We start from the raw sequence: 22363 nt of genomic DNA, 5'->3' as shown, positions 1-22363 counted from the left end.
CCCCATACACTGGGCTGTTCAGCGATCCTGTATGCGGAGACCTGTCAGCTAACCCTGCTCCCACCCTTCATCCAGTGGGCTGCACCACCTTCTGCAGGTTAGGAATATCCTTCCTTGGATGCTCCAAATTCTTCCCCGTTGGGCTCCGGTCTCCAGAGCAAGCAGGCTGGCTTGGGAAGCCCAGTGCTCTAGATCCTAACTTGGTTACTCAAACAACTGCAAGTCCCCGCATCTGCCCCAAAGGTACTTCACCCTCAGCCCATGGAGGGTAACTGCTCCTGTCCCAGGCCTCCTGTCCCTGTCTGGCTTTCCTGACTACCAGCACCCCCACCCTGATTGAGAACCCCTGGGTGCTGACACTGGGGAGACTCAGGGCTGGTACCTTGCTTATGATTAGACAACACCCAAGACGGGTTTTCTCTTTTGTAACTGGCGTGTCAGCTCTGCTGAATTGAAGAGCGGTGGAGCCACAGACAAGGCTTGGAGGCAGAGCCTGGGCACATGCCACGCCCATGGGCAGGGGGCAGGCCTGGAGCCACTCCCCATTAGCTCAGACAGGGACTCTGCTCTGCAGGGTCGGGGTGGAGATGGCTAAGCCTATGGGGAGAAAGTCACCTTTGGACACCCACTCCTAATGCGGACCAAGCCCAGCAGGTGGACAAAGCCAGGGAAGACAAAGCTCTATCTAGAGAGGCCACCTGGGCCAGGAGAAACATTCCTGGCACTAGTGAAAAAGCAAGCCTGATACTGCCTCACAGATCACCTTAAGGAGATTCCTCTGGGTACCATGCAAGGGTTGCCATGAGCCAAAATTGACAGGAGGGCAAGGCGTTCCATTCTAGCCTGGTAGACAAGGACTGCCTGCCTGGCTACGAAGTGCCTCATGGCACGTACAGGTGATGATTCAGCTGTTGTTTGTGTGCCCAGACTGCAGAGATGGCGTGGTGGTGGTGGTGGTGGGTGTCCCGTAAATCCTTGCCCTCCTCCCTTTCCCTCTCAGTGACAAGTCGCTTACCCATGCGGCAACACCACTTTCAATGATCATCATTTTTTTTAATTAAAATACTGCTGTGCCCAGGAGAATGCAGCAGCAATCCTGGCACAGGGTGGCGTAACAAAACAGCCGGGTTCCCATTTAAATATTTACGATAACTTAAATATACAGACACACATCATGGTCTTTGGCAGAAAACGTTCACAGCAAACACAGAAAAATACTTTAAAAGAAATACCAAATATTAATCCAAAATATATTAAGTCGTCGTGGTTTTCTTTTCCCCCTGTTCACAATAGGTTTTGCCGCCCACCCCGCCCCCCCTTTTCTTTTTGCTTTGTAAACAACGCACATGAACCAAATGTATTGCTCGGCTTACGGTGGGCTGAGGGAGATTTTAAAAAAATATGCAATTGTCCAGCAAATGCAAATGTTTAAAAAGAAAACTTGGGGAACTGTAGGAACAAAACAACACAAACATAAAACCTAAAAACAGTAAAGGAAAAAAAAAAAACCCCAAACACCAGTAAAACAAGTTCACGGGCAACTGAAGAGTCAAGACAAACTGCTAAAACCCACCAGTCACTCCTGGGGTTGGGTTGCAGTGGGGGGGCGCCAATCTTTAAGACCAGAAGTCAAAGTTTGCTGTTGATGGCAGACTGCCCAGTGGGGCGCTTCACCCCAAGTCCAAGGTATCTGGCCCTGCTTCAGGGCGCGGGTAGCTTGAGGAGCCAGCCTCATGGGCACCACTTGGTGACGGACACTCCGTTCTGAGGACTATTTGAGTCTTGTTTTTATCTCAATTTTCAACAGCAGAGTTTCCTGTCCCCGTCCGTCCGGCAGGGAACATGGCCACTCAGGAATACAAAACAGCTTCTCCAGTTTCCTTGGAGCACTGGAATCGATTGGGGGAGGCCCCCCAAGCCCACAGGTGGGCATGGCAGATGTCTGTGTGTGGTGGCTCATTCATTTCATGTGGCTCAGGATTTATGAGCAAACCAACAGGGTCTTTCAGGAACAAGAGCTGCAGAGCCGTGTCAAGAGGCTAGTGAGGGGTTCGAGACGGAGAACAGAAGCCAACAGCCAACATCCCATGAATCAACTGGGATCAAACTCCATGGCCGAGAACTTGAGGAGGAGAAGAAAGGGCTAGGAGGCCAGCCAGAAGTCACAGCAAGGTGGCAGCAGGGGCAGAGAAACACAACGCAGGAATCAGCACATTCCCACCTTCGGTTCCCCAAGAAAAGGAATTATATACAAACTGCACAGCACCGCCCAGTCCATTTAAATGGCTCCCGACCCACACCAATTGAAGGAGTCAGGCTGTGGCATCCGTAAGACCAATGTCCCCAATGGTTCCCCAAGAGATTCAAGTCTTGGTGACGCTGAGAGGCAGTGAGGAGCTGCAGACAAGTGAAGGTGGCTGGGCACACACACGGCATGAAGGACACACCGGGATGACTCGATTCCTAAACCAGCCTGCCCACCTGATGTCCACGGGCGGCCACCTGGAAGTCAGCCCTCCAAACAAAGAGCCCCCTTCCCTCTGTCTGAGTGTCAACTGGGTGGTCAGAGGGGGCGCCTTTCTCTTCTGACCTTCCGGCAGCAAGCCTAGAGCAGCGGGCCAAGGCTGAATCCTCATTTTCCAGACCCGGGAGGAGGAAGCAGGTGGCTAAGAATGCGGGTCCTTCCTGGCAGAATGCTAGTGTTCACCGCGCCCCTCACCAGAGCACTCCTGCCGGAGCTCCAGGGACCAGGTGATGGGTGGAATTGAGGGCCCGGGTGAGAAGCGCAGGAGACAGCAGGTGGAGGGGCTGCTGGAATGGCCGGTGGCAGATGCTGAGGAGGGCAGGAAATGGTTGTCTCTTTCAGATCAGTATCTCCACCATGTCCGACAAGTCCTGGGCTCTGGATGTGGCTACAGCGTCTGGGGCGAGACAAGAACACAGGCACAAGTCAACCAGGGTGACCAGTTGGCTTTTAAAGAACCCTGCCATGTTCTGAAGAGAAGTCCTTTTATGCGCATCAGCTTCTCCCATCTCAGCCCCTCGCAATGCTCTGCTCCCGCATCCCTCCTCCCCCCTCCCACCCCACCCCCCTCCACCCCCCCCACCCCGCCCCAGCCTAGCCTTCCCATCTCCCATGTGGAAGACTCATTTGTTTCTAGCTTTGAACTAACTGGTCGGAGGGAATGGTGGAGAGGCCTGAGGGAGGGAGGCTACAGGATTCTTTACATGCCTGTGGTTTGCGGAGCTCAGGAGGCACAGGCAAGTATGCAAAGGGGAATGGGAAAGGGGTGCACAATTCTCACATTTCTCCTTCCCAGACTTTTTAGACGGCTCCTAACTGGAGAGCCCCATACAGGAGAACAAGCCACGCTCCATGGTCTTAGCTGTTTGGAGAGGCAGTGAAATATAGCAAGAACACTAGGAAAAAAGAGATAAAGTGCTTCTCGTTTGTTTACTCGCTTGCTTCGGGTCTGTCTTTAATCAGGGCCCTTCATCCTCCACTCATGTGTAAAACAGGCCAGCACATGCGTATTAACGTGGCCAAAGACCCTGCTCACCCCTCCGGAGCCCCTGTAGAGTATGGAACCGTCAGCAAGGGTGGGCCCGGGAGGAAAGGACCTGGGGTCCCAATGTTGTGAAGCAGGGTGGGGCACCTACCTGGTGAGGCTGTCCGCTGGCCAATGGTGCCCCCCGGAAGGCTGTCGGGCTCCTGCAACACACACGTAGTGGCGCTGTCCAGTGGGCCATCTGTTTGGGCACTCCCATCTTTGCTCCCGTGTTTGGCATGAGTTAGGAGGAGGGCCGTGCCCACTGGCTCCCCCGCAGGGGCCTTGTCAGCTGGAAAGACAGAAGGTTGAGGGTGACTGATTGCCAGAGAAGAACCCCAAGTTAACTGGATGTCTTTGGCACACGTGGCTGACTCTTAATTTGCCCCAAGTGTTCAAAAGTGGGTAACTGTGAACAGGTTTCCAAAAGCTTTGGGTGCTGAAGCTCTTCGTTCTATACTAGATCCTGAAACCATCAAGGGCTCCGGAGGAGGGGTGCTTGCTATGTGCTTAGTGTTGGTGTGGAAGGTGCAGTCACAGGAGCAGCTCTAGGTGTGGGGCGAGGGCAGAAGGTGACGGCGTACTGGGAGACAGGGTGGCCTCTCGGAGGCACTCTTTATGTCTGCAAGACAGGAGTGGGCTGAAGGGCCACCAAAGCCAGAATGCAAATTGGTTTGCCTAGGAGAGGGGTCAGGGAGCCCTGACACTTTGTGTTTGGGGCTCAGAGAGAGTGCCTGCCAGCCTCCTCTTACCTAGAGTCAGGTGGGCAGGGACATCTGCTTGCCGCTCACTGCAGGGCAGCCCTGGCCAGCCCGGGGTGCCCGCCGCGGCAGCGACGAAGATGGATGGCACAGACTTTGCAGGCCTCAGGGAGCCCTTGGCAGGATCTTTCCTGGAGCGCTGCTGAAGAACCTTGATCACTGCGTCCTTCTCCAGGATCTGGGCGTGGAGCACCTTTAACCTGAGGGGGCGGGGTGAGACAGGACGATAAGATCAGATGGTCCAGCAGCTCCTCTTCCCTCGCGCCCTGGCAGCAGGGCCAGGAGTTGGCTTTCACAGCTCTGGCACCACCTGGTCTTGGATCCTGAACTCTGAAACCCATGGGAAGGGGGCCCTTTTTACACCAGCAAAGACTGCTCACCAAGAGATGGATTGTAACCCCATCTGATGGCGGCCTGGGTCCAGCCCTGGTCCCGAGAGCAGTGGCCTAGAGCTGTCTGACCTCCACAGGAGCTCGGCTGATGTGTGTGTACTTTTGAATCAGGGATGATCAAATGGAATTCACATTGGGCCTCTGGGATGAAGATACATATATGCATATACTTTTTTTAAAGAGGGAAAACTAGTTGCTCCCAAAGCCAGGGGCTTTTCTGCATTCTTCTAGGATAACAGAGGGCGGACTCCATGGGAAAGGCTTCTGGACTGACCTAGGGATGGGGTAGGGAGATGGAGGCCCAGAATGTCACCCAACCCGTATGCAGCCAGCATCCTAGTTGTCCAATGACACTGCAGGGACGAGCAGGTGGACACACACGGCCCTGGAGTGCTGGACCCTGGTCTGCTCAGAGGCAGGGGCCCTGCTGATGTGTTAGGGAGAGGGGCCTGTTTATAAGGTATTAAGGATAGGGACTGGGCATTGCCACCCTCCCCAATCCCTGCCACCCCCCAGCACCCCGGCCTGCAGTGCCGAACCTGCTCTCCATCTCCTGGTGCCTGTGGCCGCCGACCAGCAGGCCCTCGTTGAAGCTGCTGCTGGGCGAGGGTTGGGGGGAGTGTCGGATGAGGGTGGTGTCTCGCTGGGCGGCGGCCGTGGCAGCTGCGTCCATGGCAAACTGCCTCATGGCCCGTTCCTCCAGATACTTCTGCTCCCACTTGGTCATGTCAGCTTCCAGTGCCAGGATCTGCTCCTCCTTCTCCCGCAGCTGCTCTGACAGCCTTAGTGCACTGAGCTCCGGGGACCCGCCACTGCTGCTGCTCAGGGTGCCTGCCTGTCTCTGCAGAGCAAGAAGTCCTGGGGTCAAGGGTGGAGGCTGGACCATCGCAACCCCTGGTCCCAGCCACGTGTGAGGACTCACTTGTATGTACCCTCAGCTCCTGAAAGTGCCCCAATATATAAATGACACAGGTCCCCAACGCTGCCCTGAATCCCATAGCTATGGGTATAGGAACAATCGAGTCTGCCTTCACATAAACTAGAAATCAAACGCATTGCCATCAAGTTAACGTCAACTGATGATGTCCCCAGTGTTACAGAATAAAGCTGCTCCACATGGTTTACTTGTCTGTGATCTTTAAAGAAGTAATTTGCCAGGCCTTTCTTCTGTGGTCCCTCTGTGTGAGTTTGAACCCTGAGCCTACAGGTTAGTAGCTGAATACAAGCCATTTGCACTACCCACTGACCTTTGCATAGGTGACCCTATAATCTGCACGCTGGGAAAGTATCAGGCAAACTAGGAGACCCACCACCCTATCTGTGGGAAAGGAGTGAGGCTGACCTCTATCTGGTCTGCAAACGGCAAGGGCTCGTTACACAGAAGTCCCAAGTGAGGATAAAGATTCAGCATCAGGGTGACCATCCTCTCTCCTGATCTGGCGGGGAGAGCGACTAAGAGCTGGCTGGTCTTTCTTCTACATCAAGGTTCCACTGAATTTCAACCTGGCATCAGAGGTCCCGACCTTTATTCTCAAGAGTCCAAGTACTATGGCTCCTGCTTCTGGCTGAGGACAGAGCTAGAGCCTCATGTCCTGGGAGGCTGCACAAACCAATGGCAAAGCCACTGCTAAGACTGGTGGGTGGGCAGGGCCTTGCAGCAAGGGAGAGGCACGAGCCACTTGAATTCCAAGGGGGCTGTGGCCTACATTTGAGCAGGGGCTCCCCGAGGTCCTGGACTTGGTTTCAAACACAGGAGCCCTGGAGAAGGGCGGAAATTAACATCCCTAGACTGCTTCTCACCCTGCCACCTCCACAGATCTTCGGGGCTCACCTGCTGCGCACGCAGAGCCTTGAGTTCCTGCTCCAGGCGCGTCCGCAGACGTAGCTCCAGCTGCTCACGCTTCTCACAAGCAGCTTGCAACTGCCCGAGCGCCTGCTGCAGCTGCTCCACCTTCTCCACGTAGGCCTGCTTCTTGCGCAGCTCCTCCTCAGCTCGTGCTGCCCGGCCCTGGGCATTGCTCAGCGCCTGCTCCAGCAGCTCGGCTCGCCGCCGCTGGTCCTCAATGGCCCCGCGCAGCAGGGCCGTCTCCCGCTCCAGCTTCTCCTGCTGCTGCTGCTGCTCGTAGCCTGCAGGAAGAAAGCCGATCGCTCGCTCATCCTCTGAACGTAAAGGCGAGGGGGAACACTCTGGCCTGGCCCTCCTGAGCGCTCACCCTGTGGCGGACATGACAGAGCATCACATCTCATCCTGCCAACAACTTGAGGAGTCAGGCACCACAATCGACCCCAGGAACCTGAGGCTCCTGTAAGTCCCAAGTAAATGGTGGAGCCTGACTCGACTCGGGGGCCCTCGCTGTAACAAGTGGCTCGCCACACGCCCCAAACACCTGCTTCAACCTGGTGTCACCTTTTCCAAAATATATTTATCACTTCCCTTGAACTTCCAGACGCCACTAGAGACTGTCCAGGTAGGAGCTGTGACACTCGATTACAGATGGGGAAGTGGGGGTGAGACCAACTGTCCTATGGGCACCACGCAGGTGGGAGAAGATAAAGGAAGGAGACAGTCGCCATGTGCTGAAAGAAGAGCCAGGCATTTGTACAGCTTATTCCACTGGGGCCCCCAACAGCAGCCCCTGGAGGCAGGGCCCCGACTCCCACCAGATGAGTGGCCACAGGGGTGAGAGCAATGCCAAGGGGGAGCCCAGCTGCTGCTGCTGGTGGTGCTGAGGTCCGCACACCCAGAGGCTCCTCACGTGGACCCAGCAAGAGCAGCCCCAGCCATGCAGGGGAACCTGACAGCCCGATAACCATGGCAGTGTGGGGAGAACAATGTCAGGAGTGACCCCCAAAGTGACGACGGGCCCTAAAACTTGTGTGTGCTTCATTCCTTCTTAGTGAAATTGTCCCTACTGTGATAACAGCAAATTGACTTTTCCATGAGCCAGACTTCCATGCATGCGTTCATAGACCTGCAAGGCTCAAACTAAGCTAATTTGCTTTTTGAACCACCCTGGTAGCATAATGGGTCAGGCTGCGAACCTCCAAGTCGGCAGTTCAAAATTACCAGCCCCTCCAAGCAAGTGAGATGAGGCTTTCTACTCTCGCCGAGATTGACCGTCTCCGAAGCCCACAGGGCAGTCCCACCCTGTGTGACAGAGTCACTATGAGTCAGTTCGAGGACAGTGAGCGTGCGCTTGGAAGGCGCTCTGGTCGGAGCTGTCACCATCATGTAACTGCAATGGCGTTTCAGATCACGTGGTTTTGTGGATACACACTGTTGGTGGCGCTGCTGCTGCTGGGGTTTTTGGGGCCACTGATCTGATCACATTTTCCGATATTTTAGTTGCAACGCCATGGTGATTAGTATGTGTGGACCTGAATCTATACCTTTTTTGAGAAGGAACTCGTAACTATGGGGAAAGGAGGGGAAAAGAGCTTCTGTCTAGTTACTACTATTGTAACTGATACTGTGGAAACGCAAAGCAGAAAGGTTTTACCAGTTTACCATCATTGATCTCAGAATCTAAGAAATATTACATCTAAGCAATTTACAACTACGAGCACATATGATTCTGTCATTACAGTGAACTGTAAACATCCCTAAAGCTTCTATATGGCCTGGCAGTAAAGGGGGCCATGGGTTGGGGGGCTGATACTCTCCGCTCCCTCACTGGTGACAGCAACCGCAGGCCCACCACCCTTTCAGTCATCTTAGCTGCCCAGAGACTTTCTAAACAAGGCCCAAGCCAGACGGCCAGTCTTCTGGCCGGTCCTCTAGGCTCCATGCCGCTACCGCGGAGCAGTTTGGGGTGCTTTCCTCTCTGCACCAAGGGGTGTAGAGGCTGCCCACCCTGCTGTGGTGCTAGAGGGGCAAGGCAGGGCCTGCCTGGCGGCCCCAATGGAACAGCCTGGAGAGCAGCTCCAGCCGGTGGGATTTTCTGCTACATGGAAATTCTCTGTACAGTCCCGCCCCACCCCCTGGCGCACCGAGCCCTGCAGAAGCAGCTACTGTGTTGACGGGAAAGGTAAGGTTTTAATGTAAGTGAGTGTGGTTCTAAGTCTCCAAGTTCTGGAACAGAATGGAAGACTCGGGATTCTGGGACTGAGCAGGGCCGAGGGGCAGGAGGAAGCCACGGGCCATGCATATGGGGTCACTCTGGATTCATCCAGGCTGCGAGTGGGCATTGACTCCTGGGTGGTGGCTTTGGGACTTGGGCTGGCTTCATTTTCTGCCAGAGGCAAAAGGTGGGGGAGCTCACTATTAAAATGGAGCGGGGCTCAGATGATCGCCCACTTCTATTGAAGATCTGCTCACTGTCTGCACCACATTCCAGCCTCTGGGAGGTAGGAAGGGCAGGGAGGTCCCCCACCTTGGGCCCACTCTCAAAGAACCTGTGCCCACAGTGACAGAGCTACAAGAGACAGAAACAAGGCTCGAGAGGTCATCGAACCAGCACTGTGCTTCGCAGCTTCCTACTGGGTCCTCTGGGCCAGCGGTTAGTGCTCCCGGTCATCTCCAGCTACCAAATCCACAGCCAGAGTCGATTCCCACTCAGAGCAGCCCGTCAGGCAGTGCAGACCTGCCCGTGTGCTTCTGAGCCTGGAACTCTGCAGGCAGAGAAAGTCCCATCTTTCTCCAACTGCAGCCCCTGCCCTGAGCAGCCCAGTGGCTACTCACTACCCAAGTCTGCGCCACCCCCCAGTCAAAGCCGGGGCTCCCGGCCTCTCCCCGGCGAGCCCTCGGTGGTTCCAAACTGCGGGCCACGTTGCGATCTCAGCCTAACACCTAACCACGGTACCACCCGGACTCCGGGCCAGGACCCCATAAAACCACGGGCCCGTGGATCTTGGGTGGAAGATCCCGTGCGGGAGCGGGAGACACGGTTGGCAGGGGAGGGGGGAACGCACGGGGTTGGGGCGCTCGAGGTTCCAGGGTGGAGAGCTAGGCCAGCTTGCTTTCTAGACCTTTTAGCCCCGGGAAAGGCCTTCATCCTGCTCCCTTCCCGTCCACTTGCTTTCCTCCCAGAGCGAGGCCGAAGGGCGGGCGGCAGCGCTGCCGAGCGGCGGGGGGCGGGCCAGGGCGGAACAGCCCGCGCTCTGGAATGTCAGGCATCCAGGTCACCAGCGGCCGCGAGATTAATGGCTCCAGAGAGGAGCCAAGAACAGCCAGGCGCTCCCTCCCCAGGGAGCGGAAACACCGCCCGGCCCGCGGCCCGCCTCCCCGCCGCTCCTGGGCAGGCTCCCAGAAACCCGCCCCATCCCTTCCTTTCTTTGCAGAAGCAGGCCCCCAAACTCTCCCCTCCAGGGACAGGACACGCTTTGAAGAGCTCACAGTACCCACTGAGTACAACCTAGCCCAACTCAGGCTGTGTTGCTGCCGGGACCTGGTCTGTTCCCACGCATAGCCAGTCCACGTGACACAGCAGACCGGCCCCACAGTGGTTCCTTCCCAGGCTTAAACCATCTCACTGCCCTCCAGGGGATTCCGACTCAAAGCTCCCCCCACAGGGTAGACCTGCCCCTGTGGGCTTCCAAGACTGTTTAGGGGTGTAGTGAGCCTTTCTCGCTCTCCAGGAGCGGCTGGTGGTTTCGAACTGCTGACCTTGTGCATAATCACTAGGCCACCAGGTTCCTCATGATGTTAGATTACTGCATCCTTCTGCAAAGCGCCTGGATGAGTTTGAACAGCCTACTTTTCCCTCAGTGGGCCAGGACTTAACTATCGAAGCCAGCGATCCCATCATTCTGTACTGTGTACCCCGCTTCCCTGCCCTGGGCTTGGAGTCTCCCATTCAGAGCTGGCTGTGACCAGTGGTCTGACACCTCCTTAAAGGAGGAAGGGGAGGGGTAAGGGGGGGATAGGGGATATTCCAGTCAGAGCTCAGTCCTCAAGTTGGTTCTCCAGTTCTGGACATCCCTATCTGTGCCACTCAGCGGGTTTCCTTGACCCCCTCCTTCCTCATGGCCACTCTCACCCCAAGTCTACTTTTTCTATCGATGCATCAAATATTACAACAGCACGTGCTAACAACTAACTGCTTCTCTGGCTCCTCCCTCCTGGCCCTTGATCATCCTGTCTCCCCTGACCTTCCCCGGGTAGCTGTCTGGACTCACTTCCACTCTCTGCCCAGTGCATGCCAGGTGCCAGGACAGTTCTGCTAAATGGACAAATGCATGGCCTGCTCGTCCATGAACTCATCCACTCCTTCAGAAGGCTTCAACAAGCCCCTTCTTTAGACTGGACTTCTTGATTAAGCTCCAGGAACCTACAAGGGGCTTCTCCCCAGACCCTCCTTCCCTCTCCACCTCCACCACCACCACCACCACCACCACCACCACCACCACCACCACCACCACCACCACCACCACCACCACCACCACCAAAGAACATGGAATATTCCCCATGAACTTTTGGCAGCCCCTTTGTGTTTTGGGACCCCCTAGTGGCATAATGGTTACGAGTTGGGTTGTGATCAAGGTTGTCAGTTCAAAACCACCAGACACGCTCCTTGGGGGATTACTCCCATCAATGGTTACAGTCTCGGAAACTCCAAGGACAGTTCAACCCTGTCCTTATCCGGTTGCTCGGAGTCGGCAGTGTGTTCGGTTTGGGTTTGACAGGTAGCAGGTTACGTTCTACCCCGTCTCTGAATTGGATCCCACCCCATGGCAGTAAGTTTGGTTAGTTGTCTCCAGACATCTCCACTCGGTCACACTGCTCTGGCCTCGGTCTGGCCCGTGCTCACATCCCCTGCTGTGTGTCCTCAAACCGCTAGGGAAACTTGGCCTCATCTTCTCGCCCTCGGCGTCTTCAAGCCTCTCCTGGATCTGGCCTGCTGCACCTCTGCCTCAGTTACACTGTGCTTCCACGATGGTCAGCACCCACACTGAATCGCTCCAGTCAACAGAGAAGCACATCGCACTCTTCTCTGGAAGCTAACACCTGTTCCTAGTCCAGTGTGTTGCCGGACACCCAGTGGGCATTCAACAAGACTATGCTCAAAAAGCACTGCTTTGGCCCGGGGGAGGGGCCCCCACCCTGTCCAGAGAGGCTACTATGGCGCCCCTACCCACGTGCCCTCCAGGTTTCTGAGTGGGCCCCATACTCACTCTGAGCAAGCAGCTTGGCCACCATGTCCTGACTGCCAGCCTGGGCCTCCTGTGTCTTGCTTGCCAGGCGGCGGTTTGCAGATTCCAATCTCTCTGTTTCCAAAGAAGAGAAGATGCTTTAGTGTGAGGCTTTACTGTTTGGGTTTGCTCTGGAGTCCTGTCTGGGGGGTGGGGGTGCCCTTTATAAGCTAGACGGGGCTCAGCAGGAGGTGTTGGGGTTTTCTCAGGGTCCAGTGGAGGAAGCACTGTCATCAAGCATCCCTTCAGGACCACACTGGAAGGAGCGCTGGAGGGGCTCCAAGGTCCCGAACACAAGGACTCTCAGCCTGGCCCCCTTGCATCAACTTGTACTTGGTTTTGCAGAGGACAGATTCTGAAATTGCCCTGGGAACAGCGGGTTCAAGCCCTCCAGACACCCCTTGCTGCCACCCGCGCATGACTGCCCTTACCTCTAAGATCCCTGTTGAAGTCCTGCAGCCTCCGCATCTCACTGTCCATTTTGTTCCGCATGGTTTTCTCGAGGGCCTCGCGCTTGGAGGAGGCTCTTGTCAGGCTCTCATGGGCCTCAGAGAGCCGCTGGAGTTCGCCTTCCAGCTGCAGGAGGCAGACGGCAGAGCTGAAGGGAGAGCTCCCCAGGGGGTGGAGGATGCAGCCACCGAGGCCCTCCCCACGGCCCAGGCTGAGCAGCTACTCGCCTTCTGAAGTGGGGATAGGTGCGCATAGATAAAGCAGGAGCAAAGACTCCAGGTGGCTACAACAAGGTGGTCAGAAGCGCGGAGCCTCCTGAGCGAAACTAGATGATGAGGACCACAGTCATGGCCCAGAGCCTGACTCATTTGGACACTGCTGGTCACAGAAGCCATGGCTCCCTGCTCAGACGGAATCAACACACAGCTGGGAAGCTGATGCAGGGGGTCAACAGACCCCAGCCTGAGCTGGCCTCATAGCCGGCCATCCACCGGAGGCCAGCCTGGGGCCGAGCTGCCCCTCCCACTTGGCGGCCAGCAGGTTCCACACGTGCTCCTAGCTGGCCTTGCAATTCCAACAAGGCGTTGTTTTTCTTCCCTTCCCCCAAAAGGAGGGGCTTGCTCTGTGGCCAGGCTTCTGCTGGAACAGACTTGCTGTTGTGTGGGGGACACAAAGGGCTCTCTGTGGGAGGTGTCCAAGGGAGGGGGTGTGTGCAGGGCAAGGGTGCTAGCCTGCAGGGAGCTGGTGAATGGGTTCTTTCTAACCACTGCTGGCTAGCAACTGATCACGCTCCTGGCCTGCTCGGCGGGCCTCCCGGCTGCTCCTCAGCTGTCTGGAGTCAGCAAGGGAGGGTGCGTGGGGTGGGGGTGGGGAGGAGGTGTAAAGGCGCACAAAAGCCTGCCAGGCCCAAGTTTTTAGGCTTCTGTCTGCTCTCGGACTACCCACTGCCCTCCCTGGCCCCTGAGGCCCCAGCAGGGCATACCTTCTCCATGCGGCCAGCCTTTTCTCTGGAGCTCCCCAGCTCCCTCTGCAGCCTCTCGTTGTCTCTCTGGAGCCTGGCATTCTCCCGCATCACAGCCTCCAGCTGGGCCAGGTGGGCACTGCCCGAGGAAGCCAAAGAGGCCTGGACGCTCACTGGCCCTTCCACTTCAGGTGGATTGAGGGAGCCCAGGTGTCCGTGGGCATGGGCATGGGTGACAGGGGGTAAGGCTGGGGGATGCTCTTGGGGCTGCTGCATGTACTGGTATTGCTGCTGCTGCTGCTGCAGGAATACTGGGGGCACCTGGGTCTGCAGGATCCTGGGAAACAGAAGAGAAAAGTGTTCAGCAACAGTGTTCAGATGCCCACAGCTTCTATCCCAGGATGTCTCTACATTGACAGGCTGGGAAGACCAGCAGACTTAGCTTCCCCACAGTGCTAGGTGGCAACATTCTCCCAAAGAGGATCTACCCAATACCCTCAAGGGACACACGGGCCCGGCTGGAGGAGAGTAACGCCATGATATCCAGTCTCACTGCAGCGTAGGCCTTGGGATTGGGCTTCCTAGACAACCAGCCTGAATAAAGCACTTTACGCATGCACACTGGACCCTTCCATTGGATGGGAGCTGCCTTTGGGGTCTGGAGGTCCCCTCAGTCACTTCTGAGCCCACAGCCTGCCTGGACTACTCTATGGCTGCAACTGTTGCCCACGGCCAGTTCAGACCTTACCCCAGTGCTACATGGCATGCCCAGGTCCTCTCCCTCCTAGTCTGGGTCCTGCCCAGCCCCTCAGATCCACTTTCAGAAGACTCAGGTGAAGGTGAGCATGGCGAGCCAGATGCTACAGTAGGAAGCTACTGTGGTGCTGGAGGCTGACAAATAAGAATGCCAGTCCTGGCTCCAACTTTTAACTGTGGGCAGGTGCCTTGGCCCCATGGAGTCCGCATTCCTCTGGGAGTCACCTCGCCCCAGAGGTGTCCCCTTAAGGCCTGCCAGAGCACTAGGTGGGGCAGACCCACCTATCATGGCAGCCCCGCCCTGCACCTCTCCTAGGGCTGACCTCTGGCAATCCTCAGGTGCCAGAATAAATGTGATCCTGACCAGGGATGGTCTTAGGAGCAGGGCTGCCTCTGGATATTGCTGTAACCCAAGTTTGGGGACAATGTCCCCCTGGATTCTAGAACTGGTATGATAGCACCCTCATGGCCCAGTGTCACAGGAAGGAACAACGAGCAGGAGGCAGAGGAAGCGAGCATGCCTTTCTGGGGCCCTGTCTCCACTTAGCTAAGAACCCAGCGCCCCAGCTTCGTGAACCGAGCTGCCCAAGATCCAGAAGCTCCGCACACATTTCATTCCACTTCAGTGTCCGGTACCTCAGCCAGAGTGGCCACCCCACCCCACCCCCACCCCGAGTCCCACCCCCACAGTCCAAGGCCCAATGACACCCTCATCTGAGCTGGGGAAACAAGAGGCTAAGCCGAAGCCCTCCTCTCATCCGCTAAAGCCGAGGGCTGGAGCAAGGGTCCCCAGTGGAAGGTCCCCATGCTCCCTTCACTGCTAAATGCGGCCGCTCTGGGGTTGGCTTCGAGACCCAGCAGAGACAGCTGGCATTCTTTGGGCATGACTGAGTCCAAGAAAGAAGAGTCTCCTTTCCCTTTACCTTGGCTTTCCCTTCTCCCTGTCCACCCGGGGCCACGCCCCAGCTTTTTGTTCTCCAGAAAACAGCCTGCTTCCTTTTCACAACATTATCTTTTCCTGACAGGGTTCTATAAGGCTGGTCCAAAAGAAACCACAACTCAGCTTCCGAACCCCTTCCGGACACAGCCCTGAGAAGGGAGATAAGGTGGGGAGCCCGGGGCAGGGGGGCGGAGACTCCAACCTCTGGTTCCTCCATTCCAATGCCATTGCATCACCCATTTCTCAAGAGCAAGGAAAGGCATCTTTCCCAGGGAAAGGCCCAACGCTGGGAACGTGGGTGACTAAATGACGACTCAGCAGGCCTTCAGCTACAAGAGAAAGGGGGTCTGCAGGACCTCAGGCCCCTCTGCTGGGGCGTCCAGGATCTGTGTCAGCAAAGGTGGGTCCTGTGTCAACCCCTCAGGAGGTCTCTGGGCCAGAGAGAAACCTGGGCACAAGATCCTTTCTAGGAATCCTCATATTTGCCAACGAGCTAAGCTTCTTGGACAGGGGGTCCTTTTCAAAAAAGAGCACGTAAACCATGTCCTCTCAATTGGCTTCCCTTCACTCTCAGAACCCCAACAAAGACCCTTCTTCCCTGACCCAACAGCCCCCACAGAGAGGGGTTCACTTGGGCCAGAATCCTCGCCGCCACAGGCTCATGTACACAGGGGAGGTAAATGGTGCAGCGGCGAGGCAGCTGCCACGGCAGTGGAGAAGGGGAGAGGTCTGCAAGGAGGCCACAGGCACCTTCCCGCTTCCATCAGCCCCCAAAGCACGCCGCCACCATTCGCTTAAAATCCTCTAGGGAAGGCAGTTCTGTTACTTAACTGAGAAACAATCTGGCAATGATTCCCAACCCTTGTCCTTGGGAAGTTCTCTCTGAAATCTGACCTTGAAGCCACTGCTGGAACCCACGTCCATTGGGACCCTAGGCTAGTTGAATGCCAGGCACACCAAGCTAGGCAGACACTGGTATCTCTCTGAAGAAGAGTAACCATTCACTTGATGTACCCCGACTACTCAAGATGTGCAACCTGGGCCGAGTCCTGATCCATTGCAGAAGGGATTGGATCAGGCAGGTCCCAGGGCAGGTTGGGGTCTTGCCAGCACCAACATGTAGTGAGATCTTGAAGCTCTCTGCTCTGGGAGACCCACACTGGGAGAAAGTCAAGCGTGGGTGCTGAAAGACCAAGGTGGGCGCAGTTACCTGATCTCAGCATGCTGGAAGTGCGGGTTGCCTCTGGTGTGGTGAGATGGTTCCCACTGGCATGCCCTGGGACTCGGGAAGGCGGCGATGCTCTCATGCGCTAGTACAACTTGTGGATACTGAGGTGGGGGTCCTCGGGGCTCTGGGCCCTCGGCAACGGGGCCTCTGGGTAGGGGTCCCTGCTGGTTTCGGGCCAGCTGGGGGAAGCTGTGGGAGGAGCTCATGTGGCTCGGGGCCCGGGCACCATTCCTCTCCAGGGACAGCTGCAGGAGCCGTTCACTCAGGGAGCGAACGTGGCCGTGGCGCAGCTCCTTCAGGGCCTCGTCCTGACGCCGGCTGCCTCCCAGGGCCCCACGTGGCTCTCGCTCGCTGGTGGGAGGCCGGGCCCCGGCCTGCTGGGCCCCGGCCTGCTGGGCCGCATAGTACTGTGAATGGGCTTTGGCCTCCTCGTAGGTGGGCAGCTCCTCTCCCTTGCTGGTCTGTGGGCCAAGCCGATAGAGGGTGTTCTCTGCCAGGTGGGCCTCCCCACCCTGATGCTCCTGGCCCTGGGGTTCTTGTCGCGTGGCCTGCTGCAGCACCTGACTATCCTCAGGTGGCAGGATCTCCAAGGAGGCTTGGGGGCTCCCTGTGCCCCCAGCCCCACCCCGCAGGGCCTGCTGCTGGATGGCCAGCAGCGTGCGGGTCTCGGTCAGGTTGCCATAGCGCAGCTGCTCCTGGATGAGGCGGTGCAGGACTGTGCCCGAGGAGTCTTCCAGTGTCCTCATGCTTCCGGGCTTGCACACACCCCCTCCGGACAATGGCCAGCAGCACCTGGGCGGGGAGAGAGCGAGAGAGAGCCAGCAATCAGTGAGAGTTCGTCCGGAGGGGAGGACTTTCCATCACAGCCTGGTCCCGAGCACACTAGTAAAGAGTAAGGCACACGTTGGACTGCTAAGCACAAGGTCAGCAGTTTGAAACCACCACGGGAGAAAGATGGGCCTTTCTTACTCCATAAAGAGCCACCGTGTGGGAAACTCACAGGGGGATTCTATTCCGTCCTGGATTGACCAGGTGCCAGCGAGTTTAGCGTTTGGTTTGGTTTGGCGGGGAAGGGGGATCCAAGGCTGAGTTCATGTACCAAGGCTGCCCCCTCCTGCTAAAGGCAAGTTCTCTAACCTCTGCGCCTCAGTCGATCCAAAAACTGGAAAGAATGCCAGCCCCATACAGCGGAGCACTGAAAGCAGCAGAAGCTGTAGGGCTCTGGGGACACTGCAAATGCTTAGCAAGTGAACACTGCCATTCGTGGGAACTGCTCTACCTAGGGAAAGACAACCGCAGCCCAGATGTTCATCAACCAGTACCCAACGCCCCCTGTGGGTAGCTGGATGAGCGCGGAAAGGGCAGGCCCATGGGAACCAGCTGAGATCTAGCCCAGGCTACCCAACAGGAAGCAAGCCTCAGCCAGCCCCACAACTGGCACAACCAACCCACCACTTCTGACTCCTGAACACACTACCCATTCCTCTGAGCCAGTCAGCTCTGCTAAAGCAAGGGCTATTGATAGAATGAGCCCAGGGTTCCCAGTCAAGGGGTGAGCAGGAAGGAGAGAAAGGCACCCGGACTGGTAGATCGAGGTTAAATTAAAAAAAAAAAAAAGACTAGAATAGGATAATGATTGGGAGCTGAGGCAAAGTTTTGCCCCACCCCCCTGCCCACTTGCTACGAGGAAGGGCCCCTGCTGCCCCTCTAGGAACATGTAAATCATCACTCAACATCTTCCCTAACATCAGCAACACCACACTGGAAGAGCTGAAGGGGTCTAAGGCCTCTGGGACGTGGGGGCTGTGAGCCAACGACGGGTTTGCCTTCCAGGACTGGTCTCTGAGGCTCAGGCCCTTGGAAGGCTGCCCATCTCACCGGGTCTCCTTTCCACAGCCTTCTCCAACACAAACCTGCAAAACGGGATTCAGGGAAAACCAAACAAAGCCCATACTTCCATGGATTCTGAATATGTGTGTGGAGGGCAGGAGGGGGGCGGGGCACAGGAGAAATGAGGCCCTCCTTGGGTACAAAACTAGTTGCGCCCCGCCCCGTGTGGCTTTGGTATGTGGTGAGAGCCGCCATCACCAGACCACACCCCCCTCCCCAGGCCTCCAAGGAGTGGGAGGGTGCCACCGGAGGGGGCCTCGACTGCCCATCTTTCTGTTACACACACACACACACACACACACACACACACACACACACACACACACACACACGCCTTGAAAGACCCACAATTCCCATAGGCTAAACAAGCACCATTTGGCCTGGATTTTTCATCAGTGGCAAGGACAGTTCTTAGGCTAAGCACTGTCGGAGCTGCCTCCGGCTGAGGCCAGGGGTGCGGCCCACAGGAATGCAGGATCCGACCGACAGATTCCCGGCTCCCAAAACTGTTGGAACGCAGAGCACACCCCCAAGGCTTCTTCGATCCCGGGGGTTTCTTCCCACCAAGCCCCACGGGAACACATCCTTCCCAACCCCAAGGGGCTGAGCTGTACCCCCCACCCCAACTCAGCCCCTCCTGCACTGGCGCGCCCCGGCTGACAGCCAACTGCGCCCCTTTCTAAGCAGGAACGCCTCTGCGATTTGGGCCCGGGCTCGCGCTCGCCCAGGGGATCGGCCGAAGTCCCTCAACGAGAGGGCGCTCGGCGGCTGCGGGACACCGGGAGCGAGCCAGCGGGCGGGCGGCGGCCGCCAGAGGTCTCTAAGCGCCCCGGGTCCGCCTCCGGGTCCGAGCCCTCTTTGTTTTGCGAATACTCCAGCGCTGACGTCAGCGGGCTGGACTGCGGGCTGCATTCTTGCTCTGTGAGAGCCGGCTGGTGGCTCCACGGAGGATTTTCCAAGGGAGACAAAGACGAATTCTTGGGCGAGCTGGGGGCAGACACCTGTGCCCCCCTAGCGAAGCAATCAGCCCTCCAACGCCCTGCAACTTAAATTCCAGGCAGCCCCTCCAGGGCAATCCCCCCGCTTAGGTCCCCCCTCCGAACCTCCCCACCCCCGCTATCCGCGATCCAAAACACCGGTCCGATCTCCCCAAGGGCCGCCCGCTCCCCAAGTGGCAGGGAAACGACGTGATCTGAGAGTCTCCGGACGCACCAAGCGTGGCCAATCGGGCCCAGAGGCTCGTAGCCGTTGGCTTAGCAGCCGCCTCGAAAGAGCGCGCTGATTCTTGCGGCCGCTCGGTGCGCCGAGCTCCGGCTCCAGGGGCAGGGGTGGGGGGGAGAAGGCCGGGCTGCGCCAGGGATCGGCTTCGGTTGGCGAGCGCCCCCGGGGCGCCGCGCTGCCTTCCTTACCGCTGCGGCCCGTGGCTGCCCGGCACGATGGGAACCGACGACCCGACCCGGCTCGACTCGGCTCGGCTGGGCCAGCGGCGGAGGTGTGCACCCGGCGGTGGCGCCGACGCTCTGGCTGCTCCGGGCAGTGCGCGCAGCCTCTGGGTCGGCCCGCGCGGGAGGCGGCTGCTATGCCAGGAATGTGAGAGTTTCAGGTTCCCCCTGGGGATCAAAGCGAACCACAAATAACCTCTCCGCCCGCCGCCCTCCCCCGCCCCTGCCTCCTCCCATTCCCTCCGCCCGGCCCCCGCCTTCCTCCCGAGAGGCGGGGCTGCGGGCCCCGCGCCGGCCTGGCCCCGGGGCGCCCTTCCCGGGCTGCCTCTGGTCCTCGTGGCAGCCCCGACGCCGCGCGGTGCTCCCACGCACCCCACTCTGCAGATGCAGCTGTAGGCGCCGATTCCCCACCCCCCCATGCTGGACACCATAATCGCTTCTCCTTACCCTCTCTTCCCTTAGCCCTTTGGCTGGACAATGCGGAGGGACTCTAGCGGAGTTCCGTGGTGGAGGGGAGGGGGGTGGGCAGACAAGAAGTCTAGATCAGCCATGCCTGGTCTGTGCCCTGGCCCAAGGAATGACTGCTTCTAAGAGCCTTGTCCCTAACTCCCCCACTGCTTTTACACCCACCTTTGAATTGCATGTTGTTGTTGTTTTAATTGCATGTTTATTGTTTACAAACACCTCCGCCAGTTTTTTTTAGGACCAGTCTTCACAGGAAGTGTGAATTTCAGTTGAAAAATCTTCTGGCGAATTTGATCCACTTATGAGTCCGAAAGGAACTCTGTGGCCTTTTGTTATGTGTTAAGCTGCTTGCTATCCACAAGGTCAGCTGTTCGGAACCACTACTCGGCCCATCAGGAGGCAGATGAGGCTGTCTGTTCCAGTAACCATTTACAGCCTTGGAAACCCAAAGGGGTTTCCATAGAGTTCTACTCCGCCCTATGCAGGGCTGTGAGTTGGCATGGATTTGATGGCAGTGGGTTTATGAGTGAGAATGGACTAGAAGTTTAGTTTTAACCGAATCACCCAGCGCCTGCATCTCTGCGTGAGCTGTCACCCACGGCCTCCTGAAGTCTCGGCAGTGTAAACCGCCCAGTTCCTCTGAGGCAATTCAGTCCTCTTCCCTGTTATAAATGCAGCAACCAAGGTTCAGAAAGGCTCAGTTGTTTGCGCAGGTCTACGCCGAGTAAGTGTGTAGCCAGGTGACTGCCAGGCTGCCCAGTTTCTCAATCTCACACCGGCCACAGGTAGTCTGGGCTCAGACCTTCTTCACAAACCTCCTCTAACCCTACCCTCCTCTGCCTCCCCACCACCTTCATCCCGGCAGCTCTCTATTCCACCCAGAGCCCTGACCACCCTGGACCACTCCACACATCTCCCCACCAGGCCGGGCCCGACAGGGTTCCATTCCTGCTCTCTTTAAGCCATTTCCAGAGTCTGTGCAGGTGACCAGGGGTGAGAAACTATTTCCTGGCTAGAGACAGGTGTGACTTAAACAAACAAACAAACAAACAAACAAATAAATCCCAAAATGTGTGTGCTTGGGTGCACATGGTTTACTTGGGCACCAGATCCTGCATTTCAAATAAGGAATGGACTTGAGATGAGTGAGAACATAAGCCCTTTGTGCCCAGCTGAGGGAGATTGTATAGCATGGGAGCCTCCTTCCAGAGCAAAGCTATGGCCAACGTTCCAACTTGATAGGAAAGTGAAAAGCACCAGGAAGAGGCCCCGGGTTCCCTGGCCCGGCTGCCTGACCTTGTTTGTGGCCAGTACTCTTCTTGGAAACATGTGGTGAACGTGCGAGACTGGGTGTAGACACGTGAATTCTGGGGAAATTTTGGGAAAGAGCCACCTTCCCCTAATGCAATCTGTCAGGGTCATCTGTCCAGTCACTTGACACAAGACCTAACTAGCATTCCTGAGCTGGCTCCAAAGAGGAGCCTGCTCCAGGCAGCTGGATGAGCCAGGCCCCGGTGAGTGGTCACCTCTGTGCCCTGAGTGGGGAATTTACACGCCTTCTTTCTCCTTTGGAGTGGAAGCATGGAGAGTAGGGCCTCCCCAGGCAGAACAGGGCTGGAACCCCAGGGGCATGAAGCTGCCAGAGCCAGCAGTCATACCTGGCTCTGAGAAGGTGGCTTCACACAGATGTGCTGTAGGCAAGTATGCACAGGTGGGCACTAGGCTGGCTTTTGCCTGCTGGTGTGAAAATCTTTGCTTACAGCAGAGGAAGAGAGGCTTGCTACTGCCACGGTGTCTAATTCTGGGCAAGCCAGGACTTTTCTCACCTCTGTCTCTCTCAGGCATACTTGTTCCCATCTCGCAAACATACCTCCCCGACCCTGGCCCCCAAAAAGAAACCAAGTAATGATTCTTCCCAGGTGATAGTGTAGCTGACTGGATCTGAATTTCGCCCAGGAAAGATGCCTCTGTGACCCAGTTCTCAGAGTCAGCCAGGCTCCAGGCCTTTGCTCTGGAGAGCGCGGCCGGGGTGTGGCCGCATTGTAGGTGTGTACAGGACCTAGCCAGGGAACTAGGCGTCCACACCCAAGTCCCAGCTCAGCCTGGGCCCAAGCCTGTGCCCTGGCCTCAGCATCCCACAGCACCCACTGGAGGACCCCAGCAGCCCCACCCAGGGAGCTAGGGAGGGAATCATCCTTTTTGTTTCCCAAATGGTCCTTTCGTGGAGGAGGGGCTCTGGGTGCAGGTGGCAATATCAAAACGGACTCTGCCAGCTGTGAAATCCCCCTTTGAGCCTCTGCTGGACACTTCCTGTGGCAGGTTATGGGAAACAGGAAGCCCACCCGAATCTGGGCCACGGAGCAAATACACAGGAAGAACCTGGATATTGGGAGTTCACG

The 22363-nt window shown here is 57.1% G+C and overlaps 1 protein-coding gene across 2 annotated transcripts; it reads right to left on the bottom strand.

The window, feature by feature from the left end:
- Positions 1-1032: 1032 nt before the first annotated feature.
- Positions 1033-19664, bottom strand: AMOTL2 (angiomotin like 2). Of its 2 annotated transcripts, none has more exons than XM_075546900.1 (10): positions 19467-19664; positions 16150-16959; positions 13265-13580; positions 12264-12408; positions 11815-11907; positions 6533-6828; positions 5241-5542; positions 4301-4509; positions 3661-3840; positions 1033-2921 (listed from the first exon to the last, which is right to left on the bottom strand). In XM_075546900.1, the coding sequence occupies exons 2-10, from the start codon at positions 16911-16913 to the stop codon at positions 2863-2865; spliced, it is 2364 nt and encodes a 787-aa protein (XP_075403015.1). In that variant the 5' UTR covers positions 16914-16959; positions 19467-19664; the 3' UTR covers positions 1033-2862. The 2 variants fall into 2 exon arrangements, with proteins under 2 accessions (XP_075403015.1, XP_075403016.1); XM_075546901.1 differs by lacking the exon at positions 19467-19664 and adding an exon at positions 18081-18323.
- Between the last annotated feature and the right edge of the window lie 2699 nt (positions 19665-22363).

The sequence above is a fragment of the Tenrec ecaudatus genome, chromosome 4, assembly GCF_050624435.1.
Source record: "Tenrec ecaudatus isolate mTenEca1 chromosome 4, mTenEca1.hap1, whole genome shotgun sequence".
NCBI lineage: Eukaryota > Metazoa > Chordata > Mammalia > Afrosoricida > Tenrecidae > Tenrec > Tenrec ecaudatus.
This window is presented reverse-complemented; position numbering and strand designations above follow the sequence as displayed.